The following is a 14155-nucleotide window of genomic DNA, read 5'->3' as shown; positions in this document are numbered from 1 at the left end:
ACTCCAACCCCTCACCCCAAAGCATCAAATGCTATGGAACTGAGGCCCCAGGTACGTGTTCAGGGTCAGTCAACAATCCAGCCTCTCCTGCTTTTATTCTCTGCTGCATCACCCTGCCATCCCCATGCACCCCTCTGGCAGGCATATTTGTCTGTATCTTCTTGCCAAGTGGTAAAGAGAACTTGACCATGGAACAGGATTATCAGGGAAATTTATGGCCCTAGACTAGTCTTCCCCACCCTGGTGTCCTCCATATGTTCTGAACTGCCGCTCCCATCCGCCCCAGCCAGCATGTGGAACAAGTGCTATGTCCCTGAGATCAGAGGGGACTGTGTGTACTCCACAAGGTGAGCTTATTTCTGAGGCAAATGGGCGCAAGGAAGCTATGTAAGGCACTAGAGCACTGGACTTCAGCTGGGGGGTGAGATCTGAGTTCTCAGCCACATTTGCCCCTTGGGTGACCTTGGGCCACTCATACATACTCACGCCTAACCTGCTGCACAGAGAATAAAGTGAGGTAATCCACATCCATGAATGCCATGCTCAACTCACCAGAGGAAGGGTGGAGTACAAATGTGAAGAAAAATAGTAACAGCCATGTTCACTCTGGTGCAACTCAGCAAGCCCTCTGGGTTTTGTTTTCTTGTTTCTTGGATTTTTTTTTGTGTTTTTTTAGATTATCCAGATACTTCTAACCCTATTTTTACATTACATGCAGCTCTAGGCTCTTTTGGTTGGGAAGAAGGGCAGGATATAAATTTAATATACAAACATATTCTTTTCAATGAAATCTGAGGTTCTCGGATGGGTTCTGCTCTTGTGTGGAATTCCAGCAATTCATATATCCCTGCCTATGAGAAAGAAGCAGAGAGCTGTAGGGATTTGGTTTTTAGCAACTCCCTCAGGCCATTAAGTACCTGGTGTCAATGGAAGGCCCGTGTCTTCCATTTTGCTTTGTGGTGTTGGATATCCAAGTATATCTCGGGGTGGGGTAGATATGCAGCCTTTAGACCAGGCTGCACCAGGTAGTAACTGCCCTAACCCTCCAACGTCCCATAATGATAATTTTACTATTTATACCCCACACATCTTACTGGGTTGCCCCAGCCACTCTAGCCAGCTTCCAGCATATATAAAAACACAATAAAACATTAAACATTTAAAAACTTCCCTATACAGGATTGCCTTATGACAGCTTGGGGGATAGATAACTCCATACCTTCCAACATTTCTCCAATGAAAAGAGACACATCTTAAGGAAAAGCGAGACATTGCAGGATCAAATCAGAAACCAGGATGGCTTCTCTAAATTAGGGATGTCCCTGGAAAATAGGGACACTTGGAGGGTCTCTAACTGTAGGTTGATAAGAAAGGTATCAATAGCTGTTGCTGTTTCAGCTAACCACTTTGTGGAGCAGAGGGTTCAAAGGCCCTATAAGTTATCATTACCAGTATCATTAATCTGTACAGTGTACTGGTTAGAGTGTTGGACATGGATCTGGAAGACCAGGGTTCAAATCCCCACTCAACCACAAAGTTCACTGGGTGACCTTGGGCCAGTCACTCATTTATTTACTTATTAAATTTATATTCCGCCTTTCATCCGTGGATCACAACCCCCCCACACACACACACACAAAAATACATGACATAATGCAAGCGAAACAACAACCCTCCCCCTTAGTTTAAAAGGCCATGGATTGTTGAATTAGCCAAAGCCTAACCTTCATTCCTCCCTCCCTCACAGGGTTGCTGTGAGGATAAAACAGGGAGCAGGAGAACTATGTATTCCTCTTTGAGCTCCTTGGATGAAAGGTAGAATATAAATGCAATACATACATACAAACATACATACATAGCTATTGCAGATACCTTAATCAAACATGTTGAACTTTTCATGATCTGTAAATAACATTTTTAAAAAATAGTATTGGCTTGATCAGGTATGGCTAACATGTCTCCCTCCAGATGTTGCTGGACTCCCATCAGCCCCATCCAGCATGACCACAGTGATCAGGGATGATGGAAATTGTAGTTTCTAGATGATGTTAATCTAGAGGCTTGACTCTTTTGTTGTGTTTTTGAGTTGCCTGACTGACCCCGCTCAGTGAGTCCATCGCTGGCTTAAAATGCAGCAAGGACATTCTTTTCTCAATTCTGACTGAAGCTAGTTTGGCGGGAAACACATCAAATGCAGGATTTCACAAGAAACGAAAGGATAGATATGGATTGTGGCCAAGGTTGTGTGTACACCACTTCCCGAACCACTGGGTGGTGAGTCATTGGCAGTGTGTGCGCAACCCACAGCTGGATGGGATTAGTACTCTGAAATCCCAGTGCTGAGAAAAGTATGTGCTCCGCTAGTCAGTAGGGATGGGGGAGAAATTTGGTTCGCTTCTCATTTAAAGGCAAACCTTCCTAATCAGAGCTTTCTGAAACAATCTGAGAACCTAAACACAGCTGTCCTTCAAAATTCACACTTTTCTGAATTTTGCAGTGCCATTCTCCAGCCAAGAAATGTGTACAAGAATGCACATACTAGCTTACAGTGTGCACAAAAATTCATCTGTTAGTGAAACTAACATTAAAATTGCTTTGCAAAAATGTGTTTGTTAGGAAGAACTACATAAAAAAAGTATATTTAGAGAAATTCACACTAAAACGCTGATGAATTTTCACGAGGACTTGGGGGTGTTGTTGTTTTGTTTTAAATCCAAACTGATATGAAAATTTGGAGAACTGAGCTTACGACTGGAGAAACCGAAATTGAAAGAGTTGCCCACCTTAACTAAACAGACCAAAAAATGGTTTGATGGAGGCGGGAAATTTCTCAACGAGTAGAAGATCCTTTCTCTGTTTTATTTTTCCACCTGGTCTTGCCCAGCCTCTACCATCTCCTGCTCTACTTTTGAAAGCACAAGGAATGACATAAACGGCAGGGCTGGGCACTTGGGTGTTCCAGAGCTGATTTTCCCGTCTTCCCTGTCTAGCTGTTTTGAATTTAGGTTGAATTTAGTTGTTACTCATCTCACTCCAGGCTGGGTGAGGAGGAGAAACTTTTGCAGAGCAAGTAGTTACTCACATCAGCCATTTTCGCAAGAGAGATTTAAATACATTGCTGCATAGGGGAAAACCTACACTTACTACATTGTGCTTTCTGTTTTAACCCTCCTATATATCAGTGAAAGAGTAAGAAGAACCCTCAGAGGGAGGACAATAGGGTAGATGCAGACTTGGATTAAATCAACAGTATTTAAGGCATGATTACTAACTTCCCACGTTCAATTTCAGTGGAGCCTAAGCACAACCTAGCATGTAAAACTCCACTCCCCCTTAAACTCTGTAGCCTAAATTAATATCTCCAGAGCTTTTTAGTTTGTTTTTTAATGTACAAATATAGTTCCTTATATCTATGCTTTAAAACGTTGGGGCCATCTGAGATCCACAGCGATATCTCTGTATACTTGTAAGAAAAAGTCAGTCTAGATTGGCAACATTAAATTAGAATAATTACCATCTACACACCTCACTGTTAAAAAACAAAAACAAATTGTGTTTTTTGATAAAGTGTCCATCAATTTAACTGTTTTTAATGGCTCCCTCCTACTTTTTAACCCACTTTAAAAACATTCGCTCACAAGTGCTGTATTTGAATAGATTTTGATACACTTGTATCCTGTCAATGTGTGCATATTACATATAATCCAAATAAATATACATTAACCCCCAAACAAGTGATATTGTTGTTGTTTAGTCATTTAGTCGTGTCCGACTCTTCGTGACCCCATGGACCAGAGCACGCCAGGCACTTCTGTCTTCCACTGTCTCCCGCAGTTTGGTCAGACTCATGTTTGTAGCTTCGAGAACACTGTCCAACCATCTCGTCCTCTGTTGTCCCCTTCTCCTTCTGCCCTCCATCTTTCCCAACATCAGGGTCTTTTCCAGGGAGTCTTCTCTTCTCATGAGGTGGCCAAAGTACTGGAGTCTCAGCTTCAGGATCTGTCCTTCCAGTGAGCACTCAGGGCTAATTTCCTTAAGAATGGATGTGTTTGATCTTCTTGCAGTCCATGGGACTCTCAAGAGTCTCCTCCAGCACCATAATTCAAAAGCATCAATTCTTCGGCGCTCAGCTTTCTTTAGGGTCCAGCTCTCACTTCCATACATCACTACTGGGAAAACCATGGCTTTAACTTTGTTGGCAAGGTGATGTCTCTGCAAGTGATATAGTCCTTGCTAAATTCATTTGCTACAACAGTTCCTTCTGTTCCCTGGCTGCATGCATACCATACATTTAAAGCACACAGACCCCAAAAAAGAATAATGGGAACTGTAGTTTACCCTCCCTGACAGAGCTACAATTCACAACTTTCTTAACAAACTATGTTTCCCAGTATTCTTCGGAGAGAGGGAATGTACTTGAAATATATGCATGGTGCCTGTATGCACAGCTTCTGTCTCCCTCCCCCTGCCTCAATTGATGGTTTCCTGTTCTTTCACAGCAGAAAGCATTTCAAGGCCTGCTCCACTCTTCACATCCTCTGCTGCGCTTGGGTCCTTCAGCTAAAGCTGGATCTGCTCTGCAGTTGCTTAACATTAAGGGTTTATCTACACACCACAGACAACACTGGTTTAACAGTCACTCCTTCTCCTCAGGAAACCTGGGTAGGAGATTCAGTGAGAGACTTCTAAATTTCTAGATTTCTAGCTGGGTCTTATTATATTTCCCAACACTAGGCAGAATTTTATCAACCTTGATCACGTCCCTCTTTCCTTAATGCCCCCTCCCCAAATTTAAAAGCCCCACATGGATTAAATTCTCCTCATAGATGAGTTGCTCCAGCGCACTGATCAGTTGGATGCCCAGTTCCGCCCATTCCCAGCTCTACAACATCCCTTTTTATTTGTGGCAACCAGAATGTGAACACACCAAACATATAAAGTATCTGTATAATAGGGTTGCCATATTTCAAAATGTGACACAATCGTTATTTTAGGGTTTGTTTTTTTTTAGTTTTGGCCAAAGTTGTTGAGTTTCTTTGGCAAATTCTCCACAAAAAAATATTTTTTTCTGTTAGTGAATAGTAGAATGGGATGTGAAGGGAGAAATTCAAACTGCAGAGGAATTCCTAGGTTAGCCTATGCAAAATGATCTGGCCACGCTAGGGCCATTAAGAAACAACCCAAGGCCATTTTGAAGAATGGTCCTTCCCCCCTGTCCTGAGGTGTGAACGGAGACAGGAGATTTGGAAGGTTGCCATGGTAACCGTGTGATGTCACAGGAAGACTTGGGGGCCTTTGGCACAACCAAGAAAATGGCAAAACAATATTGGCTGGCTGGCTGAAGGCAGCTGGGGTGGGATGCTTCACTTCTGTGGGGAACAAGCCCCTCTTGAGATGACCATGTTGTAAGATCTGTACTCCCTCTCCATAAATTAAGGGTGTAAATATGTGTCGTTAAAGCATATTTCTAACGGCACACCAGTGTTGGTCACTTTTCTAATAATTACTAGCGTGGAATTCACCTTTCCAGCAGCTGCTGCACCCAGGGTTGACATTTGCATTTCTGTTCTTAGCTATCAAAACCTCATGTTCTCTTACCACCAGCTGAGTTTTCATTAGCACGTGCGTGATGTTAGGAATTTTTGCTCCTATGTACATCATGTAGGGACGTGGGTGGCGCTATGGGTTAAACCACAGAGCCTAGGACTTGCCGATCAGAAGGTCAGCAGTTCGAATCCCCGCGATGGGGTCAGCTCCCGTTGCTCAGTCCCTGCTCCTGCCAACCTAGCAGTTCGAAAGCACGTCAAGGTGCAAGTAGATAAATAGGTACCACTCCAGCGGGAAGGTAAACGGTGTTTCCATGTGCTGCAATGGTTCGCCAGAAGCGGCTTAGTCATGCTGGCCACATGAATCGGAAGCTGTACGCCGGCTCCCTCGGTCAATAAAGCAAGATGAGCGCCGCAACCCCAGAGTTGGTCACGACTGGACCTAATGGTCAAGGGTCCCTTTACATCATGTAAGTGCTTCTAGAGAGAAGTTTATGGTGCAATTGGTGTTCCTTACATATGCAAGCTTCTGAAGTTTCCACATGAAATTCTAGCATATTTTTTTGTCCATTTCATCCAGATTTACCCTGCCTAGGAGTAATCCAATAAGAAATCATCATCATCATTATCAAACAAACCAAACCAGCAGCGCTGTTGCCAATGGCCTGATTACAATATTAATCCCCTTTCTATAAACACCCTTATTTATCTCCCTGTCTCCATGTTTGAAGCAACAGGTTTTCAACAAGCCTTCATTTAATATGAGGAATAGGATGCAAATGAAGTGTTTTAGATCTGTAATTGTCTCAGAAGTGGAAAGTGAGGTGGTTAAGAGAGCAGGTTTAATGTTAAGTTACAAACCGCAGGAATTATTTCCTCTGCTGCAAACGCAGGATTCCCGTGGTGGGAAGGAAGGGCCTTATAAACATTTAAATCCTGGGAGCTTTTGTCTCCTTATCATCCTTTCCGCTGCCTCAGCATCTTCTTCAGCAATGTCATAATAATAATAATAATTTGTTTTTTGTACCCCACCCATCTGACTGGCTTGCCCCAGCCATTCTCTTTAACTTTATCCTGGAGTCTCTATGCAAACCTTCTTTGAACTGTGTCACACACCTCAGTATTGCTGAGAGTTCCTCTTCCCTTACCTTTCATTCTGGGTGCAGCCTTGTTCCTGAAAGGAGAAGAACCTGAAATGCATTTTTTTTTCTGTGTGAATGTAATCCTATGACAGACTTAAGTAGTAGGAGGTAGAGGCGGAGCTACATGTCTTAGATTTCCTCTGTTGACAATAATTTGCCCTTGGAGACAACTGATTTTTAGTTCCTCCGTTTCTAGGCTGCAGTGCTTTCTAGGGTCTAAGAATGGGTGACAACCACACCATACGTTTAAAGCATTCTGCTTAAACAGTCGTGGAGAATCCCGGGGACTGTAGCTCATTGAGGCTGCGGGGAATTGTAGCTCTGTGAGGTCAGCACAGTTGACAAACTACATGATTCTCAGGATTCTTTGGGGGAAGCCATGATTGTTAAAATGGTACAATAGCGTTTAAGTGTATGGATGTGGTTCTCATCTCAAGGCAAGTTCAAAGGTATACTAGCCACTGGGAATACCCAACCTTTAGCACGAAGGATTCAGCTGACAGTCTGAAGGAAGGCAGGAAAGCAAGCCAGACTAGAGTGGCAACATATGCATTGCCAAAAGAGAGGACATAGATTTGCTTGCAATTTTGCATGTGCTAACGTATACATATAGAAATAAATTTAGAACTAATTACTACAATTTAAATAGAAATACAGTATATTTCATCATAATGAGAAAGATGGGATAATCCCCATCCATCTCCATTCAGTCTGTCATACATATGTCTCAGCAGCAGTCTAGATTTCTTGCCTTGAAAAACATAGTCATTCAGAAGTATGTGCCAGTGTTTTCATACATCCAAGTTGCAGGGGATGGAGAAAACCTGAAATACATACAGAAACATTGGAATTACCATATTTTTTGTGTATAAGACTAGGTTTTTCCCCTAAAAAATAATGACCAAAATTGGAGGGCATCTTATACACAGATACATCTTCCCCCACTTTCTTAAATCGGAGTCCCCAAAAACAGGGGGCGTCTTATACATGGGTGCGTCTTATAGACGGAAAGTACTTTTCATCTGGATCACTGCAATCCTCCTTAATTAGGACAATCGCCTCCCCCCCTCCCCCAGCATCTCCTAATTATTTTCTTTACTTTTTCTACCAATTGATGACAATTTAGAGTAAACAATTTCCTTAATTTTTGGAGTATAAACACCCCCAAGTACTTAAAGACTCTGGGACAGATAGGAATTTCATTAACCATAGTATATCCAATTGGTCTCACAGTTTGATATTGGGGAACAGTATACTAAACTTTTCAAAGTTAATTTTAAGGCCACCCAGGCATTCGAATGCACTGAGTTTCCTTTCCAGTACATACAGGTATTGCTGTTTCAGATTACACAACACAACTCGACATCATCCACATAAAGGTTCAGCAGATGCGCTTTTCCCTCTACCCAGAAACCTTCAATGTCCTTTCAAGCTAGGGAGTGGAGAGGCAGGGAAGACAGTCTGAACTGATTACACCTTGATCTTGATTTGTACGCAGAGGGTTTTTTTTGTATCTGTCTGTCAGTCTTTCTATCCATCCATCCCATCTTTTATGCCAATGGCCTATCATGGTAGCTAACAGCGATTGCAATTTGAAAGCATTAAGAGCAGCTCATGTAAATAATGAAAATAAAATAAAACTAGCAAGAGAGAGAAGAAGCTCCGCCCAACAATTAAGGGAGAGAAATCCCTTCTTCGGGGCTTCTGGCTGCCTTCCAAAATCAACATGGGCCTTCACCTGTCACCAGACTATCAGCAGCAAATGAACGGAATGAAATTCCCCTGGCAGGGTGTGCCAGAGCTTTGGTGCCACTGTGGGAAAGGCCCTGTCCTGGGTGATCCCCCATCATGCTTCAGACAGCAGGGTAATTAAGAGCAGGACCTATGAATAACCTATTAACAATTGGGTAGTTGCATACAGTAGGAGAGTTGCATAGGCTGAGGGTCCAGGTGGAACTCTTTGGTGTCTTTTGTCACCTGCAGTATTTCTCTTTGGCCACAAAGGAAGCAGTGTGCAGCCAGTAGCTCCCTCTTTGGGCAAACTGGTATGGCACTGGCATAGGGAGTCAAATGCCTGGGTCTGGCAGCCACCCAGTACCTGGTTCAGGACCCCTGGTGCATTAGGGTCATCCAGTCTAACATTTTGTAGCATTATAATCTTCCATTTTGTTTTATGGGTGTTTTGGGTCAGGGGTTTTGTACTAAATGCTCCGATTTTTTTTCAGGGATACTTTCCCTTGTTATATGCAACCAACAACAGAAATCATAATCCAACATGCCCTTCTATCGTTCTGAAACTCCTGGGCAGGCAAAGGCAGCAACATTATAGCAGAAATCAGACTCCTTTTCTTGAAGTGTATGGCATGAAAAAGACAAGAGGATTAAATGTGAGAGACAGAATAATAAGGCTAAGGGATGTAGTCCGTAAAGTAGTTGTTAGCACTGCAGGGCCAGTGAAACTTTCCTCCTCTCTTTTCTTCACGTGTGTCCCCTAAAGCCCATTATCAAGGTTACCCCAATTCCCCAGAGCAGATTTGGGTGGTTGCATGGGGAGAAAAGAGGAAGGAAAAGTTTCATTGTGCAAGCAGAAATCTTTGTGCCAACAGAATCACTTCATGGAGTGCTGTCCTATGTTCAGTCATGTAAAAATAATTCTGGACATTCTAACAGGTACAGTGGTACCTCGGGATAAATACTTAATTCGTTCCAGAGGTCTGTTCTTAACCTGAAACTGTTCTTAACCTGAAGCACCATTTTACCTAATGGGGCCTCCTGCTGCCAACATGCCGCCGGAGCATGATTTCTGTTCTCATCCTGAAGCAAAGTTCTTAACCCAAGGTACTATTTCTGCGTTAGCGGAGTCTGTAACCTGAAGCGTATGTAACCCAAGGTACCACTGTAGTTGATAGAGTTGATGGATTTGGAAATGGAAGTCCTACTCAGTCGTGAAGTTCACCAGAGGACCTTAGGCTAGCCATTCTCTCTTTTCCAGGGAAGGATTAAATGGGATCTCCAACATATATGCTGCTCACAACTCCTCAATAAAATGACCTGGTACAAATGTGATAAATAATGCAACAGAGATGCAGACAAGGTCTTCCTACTGTCCAACACTGATGTGTTTGAAAATGTCAAAATATAAAAGCCCAGTGCTTTTTTTCTTTTCTTAAAAAAATTGTTTAGGGGTATTCTCATTTTCCTACTCATACTGAAATCCTGCCCCTCAATGAGGCCAAACTTAGATTCACAAAATGTTTAGGGGTATGCGTACCCCTGCGTCCCTCCAGAAAAAAAGCACTGTAAAAGCCTAATAAACACAGTATTTCTTTTAGCCAGAGTGTTCTGCCTTATTGTACAAAACAGGCAGCAGATAAAATAAGTGAGTCCTGATATCGAAGACAAGTTTGCCAGTATTTATTACTCTGAAAGAACTTTCTTCTGATTTCTCCCTCTGCAAAAACAAATGAAGGTGCTAAAACATATAGCATTAATGTATAGTTTGTCTCTTTGACTCTTGTTTTTTGCTGCCTCTTCCTAGAGCCCAAGAAACAGCAGAATACTTGACAGAAGACTTGCTCCAGGTGAGGCGTGGGTCTGATCAGTGGGCATGTGCTTACCTGTACCTGCAGGCATGGAGAGAAAGAGTCCCTTGTCTTCATGTGTAATTTATTTGCTCTCTGCTTATGCCTGAGTCACAAGATAGTTTTGCTCTGGGTTTTTACCCACTCCCTGAAGAATGATCCAGATGTTCCAGTGGGAGAGATGACTTTTAAGCTTCAAAGAGCAACAAACATTAGTGTTAGAGTGGGTCCCAGGAGATCTCAACAACTCAGAGCAAGGGGCAGATTTGAAAGCCGCTGGGGCAACTAATTTGCAAAAGAATGGTTTCATGTACACACAGGCACACACACACCCCTATTCTGTACCACAAGATCTGCACTTCTGTGATATTTCTAATGTCTGTAGTACTAAGCCTATGAGATAAAAGCAGGCTGCTAATAGACAGTAAGTTATGTAGAAGAAAGTATTCCACAGCAAACATATTCTTGCCTATTTGTGCTTCAATTTATTCATGGGGGTTCATTCTGCAGCATGATGCCACAACTAGCCCAGGGTTTCAGGAGTTGTTAGTATCCCTGGCCAGGAGCAGGAGAGTAAAGTACAGTAGTAAAGTAGAGTGAAACCAGGTCATGGAATCTGATCGCATCTCTTTCCATAGAATGTTAAGAGTTGCAAAGAGCCCTCATGGCAGAATCATGTGGCCTTGACAGGTGCCGACCCATCCATCCTCTCCTTAAAGATCTCAAGCAAATGAGAGCCCACCACCAGTTAATATAATATTTGAGGAGTCGCATAATTCAGAGTTCCCAGGAGCTGCCTTATACTGAGTCAGGCCTTTAGTCCATCTAGATGAGTACTGTACTGTCTACCCTGACTGCCGGAGGCTCTCCAGGGATTCAGGAAGGAGCTTTTCCCAGCCCTGCTGGGAGACACCCAGGATAGAACCTTGGACCTTCTGCAGGCAAGGCAGATACTCTATGAATGTGCCACTGTCCTTCTCCAGGCATAATTGACAAGGTGTGTTATAGAAGACTAGAGATGGACAACTGAGAGACAGAAGAGCTGAATAGACAGGAATGGATGAAAGAATGGCGTGGTGCAGAACAACTCAGCTCTTTAAGTCCATTGGCAAACATTCACCCTTAATCTGAAGGTCTAAACACATCATTTACTTGGGCACTCAAGCTTCCTCTTTCATTCTTGATCTGCGCACATGTTCCTATAAATGTGTGTATAGATTGTGTCTGTTTACTTAAATTAATTGTATAGTCTTTATGGGCTGCAAAACCTCTGTGACTTTGACAGTTCACCTGTAAGCAACCTCAGGGTGGGGTGCATACCATTGACAGATCAGTGGGTGGTAGCCAACCAACTTTTACTCAGAGCAAACTGTTAACATTAGTTCCATTCATTTCAGTGTGTCTACCCTGCCTAAAAGTCGGTTGAATACCACCCTTTCTGTTTTCAAATATCTTTACATTGTTGAGAGCCAGAAAAACTGAGAAATCAGAAACCCAGATGTTGTCCCTAATGCCAAAATCTGCATGGAATCTTGTGGAAGATGAACGGAAGAAGACACTTCTCTCTGCGATGTTGCAGGAGATCTTGGAAAGAGAGAAAAACTCTCAAACAGGAACGGATGGGGGAGTCTTTCCCCTCATTTTCTTTCACTCTCCTTTTTTCCAGATTGAACAGAGGATTGAACCGGCCAAGCGTGCTGCTCACAATGTCCAGAAGAGGCTCCTGGCTTGTCTCCAAGGCCAATATGGGGCAGACATGGACAAACGGGTGGTAAGAGCGTTTGCCTCTCTTCTTTCATAGAATCATAGAGTTGGAAGAGACCACAAGGGCCATCGAGTCCAACCCCCTACCAAGCAGGAAACACCATCAGAGCACTCCTGACATATGGTTGTCAAGCCTCTGCTTAAAGACCTCCAAAGAAGGAGACTCCACCACACTCCTTGGCAGCAAATTCCACTGTCGAACAGCTCTTACTGTCAGGAAGTTCTTCCTAAAGTTTAGGTGGAATCTTCTTTCTTGTAGTTTGGATCCATTGCTCCGTGTCCGCTTCAGCGTCAAGTAAACCAATGGTTATATGGGAGTTCAGTGGTTGGCATACTTTTCTTCTTCCTTAAAAGTGACTTAGGGTCATAGCACAGAGGAAGAGGGTCTAACCCAGGAATAGGCAACCTGGTGCCCTTCAGGTGTCCTGGACTACCCATCAACCCCAGTTTGGCCACAAGGGTCAGGGATGCTGGAAGCTGCAGTCCAGCAACATTTGGAAGGCATCAGGTTTTCTTCCCTTGGTCTCTGGGTTGTGTTCACATTACTGCCTCCAAGCAGTGAAGTCCGCCCCCCCCCAGCCCCTGGTGCATTTCACAGCTCTTCACATCAGCACAACTTCATTAGTGTCAGATTCATTTCTGTTTGTGTACACACCAAGAGTCATTTTGGATAACGTTGTGTGAACACAGATTTAAAAACCCGCACTGGAAACTCAGTGAATGCACAGTAAAGGGTGTATGAACACAGCCCTTAATCTTTGCCCTGGGCCAGTTCCCCAATACAAATTCCTCTTTCTGCAGCTCGTAGCTGCTTTGAATGGTGGGGATTTTGGATTGTGACTGCAGCACAGGGGCAAAGGGTAAGATCCTCCTGTCCACAGTACTACTGCCCTTGCCCTGACCCTAATTTCTACCTTACCTTCTATGGCTGTTTTATATGAAAAAGAAAGACATTGAGATTTCTAATCACAGATCTCCAAGTTTATTTAGACCTAGCAGTCTCTCTTGGGAATCCCCCAAAGGTTCATTCTGCTATCTTGATTCAAAATGGTATCCAGTTGTACCCAAACAGAGACGAAAACCTGCCCTTGATCTCAGGAACTATCTAACAGAAATTGGTTGCCATGTCTTAAGAGGTGTTTGCATGCATAGTGAATGGACAGGGAACTTTCCAATATATATATTTATATAGGCTGTGTCCACACACTAGGGCCTGAATGCACACATGGGTTGATTTTAAAAACCCCTGCAGATCTAATTCAGCCAGCTCTGTAAGATTTTGTCTTTCATAGGAGGGGATGTAAACAGGCTTCCTTGATCTGTTCCAGGGCTGGGCATAAAATGTAATCTCTACAGGTATATCCAGATTGTTGGATGTTGTGTAACTTTCTGTTGATAACTGGCACTAAGTAACAACACATCCTATGATCTGTCATCTTTGGCTAGTGTTCCCTTTGTGGGTTTCGTAACATGTGTGCTTGTGCTCAGATATTTTTTTTGGGGGGGGGGCAGAGGGGTAGCAGCTCAGGCAAGACAACCCTGTTCTTCCTTTCCACAACCATCTGCTTGCTTGTTTTTGCCTCTGGACTAAATCCCTAGTACAGTGGTACCTTTTTCTCGAACTTAATCCATTCTGGGAATCTGTTTGACTCCCTAAACCATTTGAAAACCAAGGTGCGGTTTCCAGTTGGCTGCAGGAGCTTCCTGCACTCAGACACTCGGCTTCCGGAAAACGTTCGCAAACCGGAACACTTACTTTCGGGTTTGCAGCATTTGAGAGCTGATTCATTCAGCATCTAAGCCATTCGGGAACCAAGGTACCACTGTACAACCCTCCGGAAAGGAACATGCAGATGTATGAGCAGGCAGTGACAGCTGCTGTTCCTTCAGCACTGTGCCTGCCCTTGCTGAGTTTTAGGCCTTGGCAAGTGCCTGGCACTGCCAACAACTGACACTAAACCTGTCTGTGTCTCATTAAAGTAGTAGGCATACATAGGATTGCCTTATTTAAAGAAGTGAAAATCTGGACACAAAACTTGCTGAGCTTTTCCAGCTATTTTTAGTGAAATTTGCCAAAATTCACAATTTGCGTCTGGACACTGTTTCTGATGTCCAGTATTTG

The 14155-nt window shown here is 43.3% G+C and overlaps 1 protein-coding gene across 1 annotated transcript in view; it reads left to right on the top strand.

Moving 5' to 3' along the window:
• SH3BP1 (SH3 domain binding protein 1) overlaps positions 1 to 14155 on the top strand; it is a 35322-nt gene that overhangs the window by 1548 nt on the left and 19619 nt on the right. Inside the window, exons 2-3 of the mRNA XM_083400743.1 lie at positions 10227 to 10269; positions 11936 to 12040. Of these exons, the coding sequence (XP_083256869.1) occupies positions 10227 to 10269; positions 11936 to 12040 (148 nt within the window). The remainder of the gene's footprint in view (positions 1 to 10226; positions 10270 to 11935; positions 12041 to 14155) is intronic.

The sequence above is a fragment of the Podarcis tiliguerta genome (genome assembly GCF_965153285.1).
Source record: "Podarcis tiliguerta genome assembly, chromosome: 10".
Lineage (NCBI taxonomy): Eukaryota > Metazoa > Chordata > Lepidosauria > Squamata > Lacertidae > Podarcis > Podarcis tiliguerta.
Note: the sequence above shows the minus strand (reverse complement) of the source record. Positions and strands in the feature narration are given on the sequence as shown.